The sequence below is a fragment of the Sinocyclocheilus rhinocerous genome, unplaced genomic scaffold, assembly GCF_001515625.1.
Source record: "Sinocyclocheilus rhinocerous isolate Xijiao unplaced genomic scaffold, SAMN03320098_v1.1 scaffold168, whole genome shotgun sequence".
In the NCBI taxonomy this organism is placed as follows: Eukaryota; Metazoa; Chordata; class Actinopteri; order Cypriniformes; family Cyprinidae; genus Sinocyclocheilus; species Sinocyclocheilus rhinocerous.
The window spans coordinates 1,034,642-1,042,644 of record NW_015635532.1 but is presented as its reverse complement, the minus strand read 5'-3'; the positions used below and the strand labels follow the sequence as shown (position 1 = coordinate 1,042,644).

General features: G+C 44.4%; 1 protein-coding gene across 1 annotated transcript in view; it reads left to right on the top strand.

Moving 5' to 3' along the window:
- Positions 1–5,724: 5,724 nt before the first annotated feature.
- LOC107747124 (bifunctional heparan sulfate N-deacetylase/N-sulfotransferase 1-like) overlaps positions 5,725–8,003 on the top strand; it is a 29,915-nt gene continuing 27,636 nt past the window's right edge. Inside the window, exon 1 of the mRNA XM_016561549.1 lies at positions 5,725–5,783. Within this exon, the coding sequence (XP_016417035.1) occupies positions 5,725–5,783 (59 nt within the window). The remainder of the gene's footprint in view (positions 5,784–8,003) is intronic.

Here is an 8,003-nt window from a genome sequence, read left to right as displayed (position 1 = left end):
GTAGCTGAAATCATGACCCTCCAGGAAATCCCTTATATGGACAAAGACGTTGCCTTTTGTTGGACAACAAGTTTAGAAATGTGAATACAAGGGAAGTTTTGCTTTAGGCATTTTAATTTAAGTATGTTTAGCTAAGTTAACGGAAGGCTACCTGCTGCCACCAGAGCAAGTGTAATTGCTGCATTCACGCACTCCTCAGATGCTCTCAGAGTCATTTCCCGAGTTGTGCTTTTATGTCGGAATGTGAAAACAACATGGACATTCACGTTACTACAAAGATTTGTTGGATTTGTATTATTAGAGCTTTCCGACTTGAGTTCACGTGCATTTTCTCAGTCGGGAAATTATTTTTCACGTGCGGTGCCGGTGATGATGCTTCTTACATTCGTTTCGGAGAACCAGAGGACAAATATTTCAATCGATCGCTCAGGCATGGCACTGAAATGAGGCACCGAAATCTGCATTCTGATTCGGTTCTAGTACATGCCGGTTACATAGGTACCGGTGCCATATTGGTACCGGGTTTCAGTACCCAACCCTACAGCAGACCTTCTCATCCAGCAACAGATGCAACCCAAAATCTTATTGGCATGGATTTTGCCGATAGCTGTTAGTTCCGGTGTTGCACCGAATTCTGTGACCACCGAATTATGTGACCCTACTAGGCGCTGTAGTGAGGGTAGGTTTAGGATTACGATTGGGTTTAGGAGTTGGTCGGATTAGCTCAATACAGCGCCTACTATGGTAACATAATTTTGTGCCCGCGGCTGGATGAGAATTTCACAGCATCCTCGCAGGTCGTGGGAAGCGCCGGGGTTATAGAAGCACTAAGAACGCATAAGGCCATGTACATACCGCAGCACCGTCCCAAGCCACCTAAATGACCTAGTTGAGACACGTGCCAGAAAGGGGCGTGGCTTCAAGCGAATTAGTCATCCAATGGCTGCTCAGCCTTCCCCTCCTGCACAGACAGAACGTGCGGTGCAAAAAAAGAGAATATCCAGTTTGAAAAAACTTGAGAAAGTGTTCTGGGATGATCAGCCCGCTGCGAGGTAAATGTCCTGAATAGACATGTCTTAACCCAGGCCAATGAAGAAGCCAGACTCCCGATGAATTGGGCACACATTTGGCAGTCGAGTCCTCGGGAAGCATAAGCTAGGCAAACAGCTTCTCCAATTCAATGTAACAGCCTCTGCTTTGACAGTGGGCCGCCTTTCTTTGCACTCACGAAGCAGATGAAAAACTGCGATGATGCAGCCACATAGACTTTTAGCGTTGAGGGAGAGCTGCCCGCATCTCTGTGTTCCTGCAGGAAGTTCAAAATAGTGGGGATATCGCAACTCGATGGGTCCTCATGTCTGTTGACACTTTCCTCTTCAAAGTGCATAGGCGCCTCGTCGAAGGGGTTCTAGCCTCTGTTATCGTGTGCAGCAACCAGCTAGTTCACTCCGCGTTGACTTGCCATACATGCAGGTCCCACAGTCAGGCTTGGGGTGACAGTGGTGCGGCACTATTTTGACTGGAGGGAATGCATATTTCCGCCCCTTGGTCCAGTGGCCCAACAGCACGTCCCCTTCCAAGGGGGCGGTCTTTATCAAGAAGAATAACGGGCAGTGGGCATTCTCTTCTGAAGCAAAGAGGTCAATTTCTGCTTTGCCAAAGAGGCTCCATATCATCTTCACTGTTTGAGGATGCAGTCTCCACTCTCCATGTATAATGCCCTCCCTGGACCAAGCTTTGCAGGGCACGCGAGCGCACTCCTACCTGGCAATTGATGTATGCCACCACCAATGTATCGTCCATTCGGATCAGAACGTGACGGCCACACACTAACGGTAGAAATTCCTGCAATGCTAAGCGAACAGCTTCTATTTCCAGGCAGTTTATAGTGGGACATGACTCTGTAACCATAGTTGCAGCGGCCTCATATGCAGCAAGTCCCAGAATCTAAAACCATCCCCAGGAATGTAATAGACTGGCAGGGCTGAGGCGTGCTCTTTTGCATGTTCACAGACAGACCTAGGCACTCAAAATGGTTGAGGATGTGTTTGTGGTCCTTGAGCACACTCCTGGACTTTTCCTTTTTTTTTTGTTTTGAGCAATGATGAGCCACTCGTCAAGGTAGTTCAGCATGTGCATGCCACTGAGTCTCAGGGGGGGAAAGCGCTGCATTCATGTACATCGTAAACGTGCAGGGGGCCAGAGCTAGCCAGAACGATAACACTTTGAATTGGTATGCAACACCTTAAAATGTAAATCGCAGGAAGCGCCTGAGATGAGGGGCTATCTGAATATGAAAATAAGCAGTAGAAAATAAGTAGTCCTCAGGCCAGATGTGCGCGAGGATCTGCTCCACTGTAATAATTTTGAATGCGTGTTTCGCCAGTGCTAAACATTGGGTGCATGCACCCATCCTTTTTTGGGACAAGGAAGTAGTGGCTGAATAGCCCTCTGCTCCTCGGGTACTATCTCTACTGCCTGTTTGGCTAAGAGAGAGGAGATTTCTGCTCATAACAGCAGAGCGCTCTCTTCTGACACTTCTGACATAATCACGCTGCTGAAGCGGGGCGGTCTGTGAGCGAATTGAAGTCTATAGTCACACTTTATAGTGTTCATCACCCAAACCGACGCCGCCGGGAGCGCTGCCCACATGCTCAGGTGGCTTGATAAAGGGGACAGTGGTGTTTCTGGCGGCGAGGGCTGCATGCCAGTTGCTGACAAAACATCATCACCTAAGTGATTGACAGGTGACTGGTCTGTGGCTTGCTGCATGGGGACCCACACACCTGACAGCTCGTTGAGCCGAGCATCAGCTCTGCCAAACGTCTCCTGGGGGAGAGGTTTCGCTTATATTGCTGGCAATTCACAGCTGTCCGCTGCACTGAGACAGGAGGCTGCTTGTGCTGCGTGAGTTAATGAGTGGCCAAAGTGCGCCTGTGCACTGTACACGGCTGACCTCTGCTCCAAGGCAGATGTTGTTTATAACACGTGAACCAGTGAGCGACTGGAACTCCTCTGTGTTCAGTACACGGCTGACCACTGCACTGAGATAGGGGGCTGTGCCGCGTAAGGCATTGTGAGCAGTCGAAAACTGCTCTGTGCTCTGTACTGAGCTGATCGCTGGGCTGAGGCAGGGGACTGCTTACATTGTATGAATCAACGAGTGATTGGAAATTTTCTATGCTTAGTTCATGGGTGGTCACTGCTCGGAAGCAGGGGACTCCTTGCATTGCGTGAATAAGTGCGACTGGACTTTCTCTACTCTGTTAATAACTGACCGCCGCTCTGAGGCAGGGGCTGCTTGTATCGAGTGAACAAGTGCATGATTGGAATTTTCCTGTGTCCACTGCTGGTTGCTGGAAGGCATGGGCTGCTTCCATTGTGGGAGTGAGTGTGCGACTGAAATTTCCAGAGCTCTGCATACGGCTAACCATTCCTTTGAGGAATGGGGCTGCTGCTATCGTGTGAATGAGTAAGCGATTGGGACTGCTCAGATGCAAGGGGCTGCTGATATTGAAATGTTCTGTGAATGAGCGATCGAGTGACTGGAACTTCTCCAGGCTCTGTACATGGCTGGCCACTGCTCTAAAGCAAGGGGCTGCTGACATCCAGCAAGTTAGTTAGGAACCTTTCAGTGCTCGGCACATGACTGGCCACTGTTTTGAGTCAAGGGGCTGCTGGTATTGTGCAAATGAGCGATCGAGCGACTTGAACTTCTCTGTGCTCTGTACATGGCAGGCCGCTGCTCTGAGGCAGAGGGCTGCTTGAATCATGCGAATAAGGGTCTGTGAACCCCTGTAAACCTCCTCTCATAGACAGCACTGTCAGCAACGGCTATTTTCCCGCCAACTTCAGGTCCCGGCTTAGGGGGGAGGGGTGAGGAAAAAGCAGGAACTGGGCCCACGCAGCTTGCTACCAAAATCCTTAGGGCCTCGCTTACTGGAGGGTAGACAAACTCGAGCAGTAAGTACTGGGTCTGCATGGGGGACATGGGAGGTTTAGGTGAACAAGGTGGATGTGGGAATTGACATATCGCAAGCCCATCACCTAAACTTTCTATCCAAAGCTGCCGTGCCTTCCGTCTCCACGGCTCAGCGGCAGAGGTGAAGAAGTGAACGGACAGCTTCCGTACAATATGAAAAAAAATAATATGAAGGTGCCCGGAATTCAAGGGATGGCAATCCGGGCACCTTCCACTGAAGAGCGTACCTTCAACGGTGAGCGATAAGAGGTTTCTTGAAAATACCATCGCTAAGTGAAGGAGAACGATTCTGAGGTAAATTGGTGCTCTACATCACCTATATGGGACATTCTACCAGAAACGTACATTTCCCACTTGTAAAAATCTTGGGTGAAAAAAATAAACTTTTCGGTCAACTGTAGTACACAAAATCACAGAATACCCCGCCAGGCACTCATATAGTTGTAAAAAAACTGCCTTTATAGAGGAGATTTTTTCTAAAACATAGTAGTGGATACATACTCCAACCTTCATCTACACAGTTACAGAGATTAATTCATCAATATTTCCTCAAATATTACATTTTTATAACATAATTTCCTGTGTGACAGGACTGACCGAGGCTTTATGGATTTCGTTGATGCAGAAAAAGTTATGTTTTGTGTTCTTTATTTAAGTAAAATTCATTATTTTCTGGGATGTTTTACCGTGACAGGGCCTGACCCTTAAGCTCGTCCTCCTAAAAAAAAATCATACAAAAACAAGCTTAAAATCATACAATTCAATGACAGAACTCACCCTTGATCAGTGTCAGCTTCACCTCAGTCAAATTATGTCACTTGAGTCATACCTTTAAAGGCGCATTACACACATTTTATGTTTAGTTTTATGTAAACGTGACAGGACTGACCGAAAACATGGGGACAGTTGTAAAATAGTATTTATTTGTAGAATTTATGTATAATTTCATGTTTTTAATCAGTTGATGTGAATGATAACAACTTAAACTTATTGATGGAGTTTTTTTTTCTAAATAACAGTTTTTAGCATAACAAAACTATGAAAGCTGTAGGTCCAATTTGGCTGAGGACAAGGACAAGGACAGGATTTGTAATTTTCAAAAGTGTTTTTAATAAATTAAATAATATCTGAGAACCTAATGAATGACATATTCCTTTACAGAACAACTCACAGAAATCAACCATCAGTCAGTTTTAGACATTTTTTTGGATGTAATACTTTTTATTCACTGTAACAAGTCAAGGACAGATAATGTACATTTCTGGTAGAATGTCCCATATAGCGACTGAGCCGACAATCAGGTGAATTGGCTATTGCGGAGCAATAGAGCGATTCAGTCAGGCTTCAGCATCTCAAGGAGGAAAAGAGTTTCCCCATAGGTAATGTCCAGAGACCGACTCAATAAGGGAACCTCATCTACTCTGAGTTGTGGGCGTGTCAGTGAGAAAACATGGTTGACGTAATTGATGCAGTGTCTGTATTGGCGGTAAATTTGTTGAAATCAATGACATTTTTTATTTTTTCAATTACAATAGAACGAACAAAGTTGCAAGTACAAAATATGATAGTAAAGTAAAATTACAGTAAAATATATAATGATTAAATCACAACATCTTTATAAATTGAATGAAAACATAAAAACGCACTGATGCACATTCTTTATTAATCATTTTGTAGAAGCAGAGTTTAAAAATCTTGCTGTTGTTGAAGGAAAGCTACATCAATCATCTTGCTCCGACCAAATGACCGCACTTGATGTCGTAAATACGAACTTCCCAGGAGGACTTGAACACACCATAAGGTATGAGAGTTTGTTAATTGTCTGGCATCAGATTGTATTATCGTCCTCTGACCATTAGTCGTCGCCCTCTAACCCTTTAATAACACGCTGTGTGTTTGTGTATCTGGTATCTTGTCGCCGAACGCGTCAGTTCAGGGCACGTGTGCTTCACTCAGCAGGCGTCTGATTTGGCTCGTGGACACCGCAGCAGACGCAAGCAGAACGAAACGGACGGACGGCCGGATTGATCGGAATACAGTCGGAAAGGCATCAACAGGGCGAGCGTTTCTCCGGATGAGCGGTGAAGGAGTGACCCAGGGCTCAGCCCGGTTCTGCTCTGAATCAGGTAAGTGAAAATCCACTTCATGTTCTGACACTAAACAACAGGCTTGAGTTCGTATTATTTTCTGTGTTCTTGACACAGTACTGTACCAATGATGGGATCAGAAGTCCAAAAGCTATTGCACCTGTTGTTACTGCATGAATCAGTGTTTAGGATGTCCTGATGTGTTTACAGACGAATTAAGTATGAGTTGATGTTGTTGTTGTGTTTTTGCACATTGTCTTTGAATTTAGATAATGTTTTGGTGATTTATAGTGGATGCATGAAGCCAGTTCCCCTTACTTTCTGTGAATGTATACATGCATACATGTGTGTGTGTGCGTGTGCCAGATGCAGTCACTTAAGTTAAATCATGTACTGTACTGTAACTGAATAAAGTATCACATGATGGGTAGATTGCTTTATTGGGGTTAATTAAATGAACTGTGTGTAAAACCTGATTTAGATTAACTGCACACAGTCACATGACATGTATGCACAGTATTTTGCTCAGATCTTGCTCTTCAAAGCTCAGGACAGTCTGAAGTTTACATTCTTTTAGCAGAATCTGAAAATTATTTTAAAAAAGGACCAATAAGACTGTTTCTCAGGCGATAAATGTATAGCTATGTAAACTTAGGAATGGGGTCATTTGTGTAAATTCAGTTATTTTATTTTTTGCACTATATGTAACCATATTTTATGTGAATTAGCCTATTAAGGGAAGTACTACATTTAAAATAAAACAATTTTTTATGATCCCTCTTTTTACTGTAAGTAAACTGGACGTCAGATGCTGACGCAGATGGACGTCAGATGTTTCTGGCAGTTTTTCTGCACCTATTCAATCTTTTTAAAGGGGTCCTATTATGCTTTTTCACTTTTAGAATTTTAGTCAGTGTGTAGTGTGTATGTTTGGGCATAAAAAAGATCTTCAAACTTACAAATCTCAAAGTCCACTCCAAAGGGAGATATTTCGTTTTTTAAAAATCCCTTTTCAAGAACTACAACGAATGGCTCGTTTGGACTACAGCGTTTGTTTTCCGGGTTTTGTGAATGTAACAACGTTCGTAGTTCGGGAAGGAGGCAGGAACCGGCTAACATTCAAACAAAACTTTAATAATAAAATAAACACAAAATAGCGCGACAGCACAAACGGAATCAAAACACAAAATAAAGTCCAGGCCTGGTCCTCTCTCGTCCAACACTGTCGTCACTCCTCCTTTTATCCTTCCGGAGCTCCTCCGTGGGACTCGAGACCGGTGAGTGGTGCATTATCATTTACTCCACCGACCTCGCTCCGTTCCCACGGCTCTCGGCCCCGCCCCTCTCGTCACAGTGATATCACAAAGCGGCCCATTAGAATATAATTAAAGTAATTCCCGCCTACGGAAATTCGAATGGTTGGGGGGTGAGGGGCGAGGTCGTGGCTAGAACGCTTGGTTGAGTGCATCAGACAAGACGACGACGAAGAAGTGCTGCTGTAGCCTCAAGTTTTTCGCAAGTTATTACACATGCACCTGAATAATTATGTATGTAAATATGTATGTTACAATTATGAAAATGTTTTTATAATAAATTGCTGACAGTACAGTACTGGACAATGATGTAATCTGCAGAATTTACACTTCAATTATGATACTACAGTGTTTCCCATACATTGAGTGCAGGTGTTTTTATATCGCTGTATTTCTGAAGGAAACCAACTGTCTTCAGAAAATTGGATGCCATTTACATTTAATCTTGTATGTAATGTCTGATAAAGCAGTGTTTTTTGAGCGGAGCGCTGCTTTGTGTACAGCCTTTACCGGGGAAACCTTGATCTCTACGATCTCTACCACTCCAACAGCGCCCCCTGCTGGCAGAGAATGAGTTTGCATATATATGCCGCCTGGGAAACACTGGACTACGGTATAAAT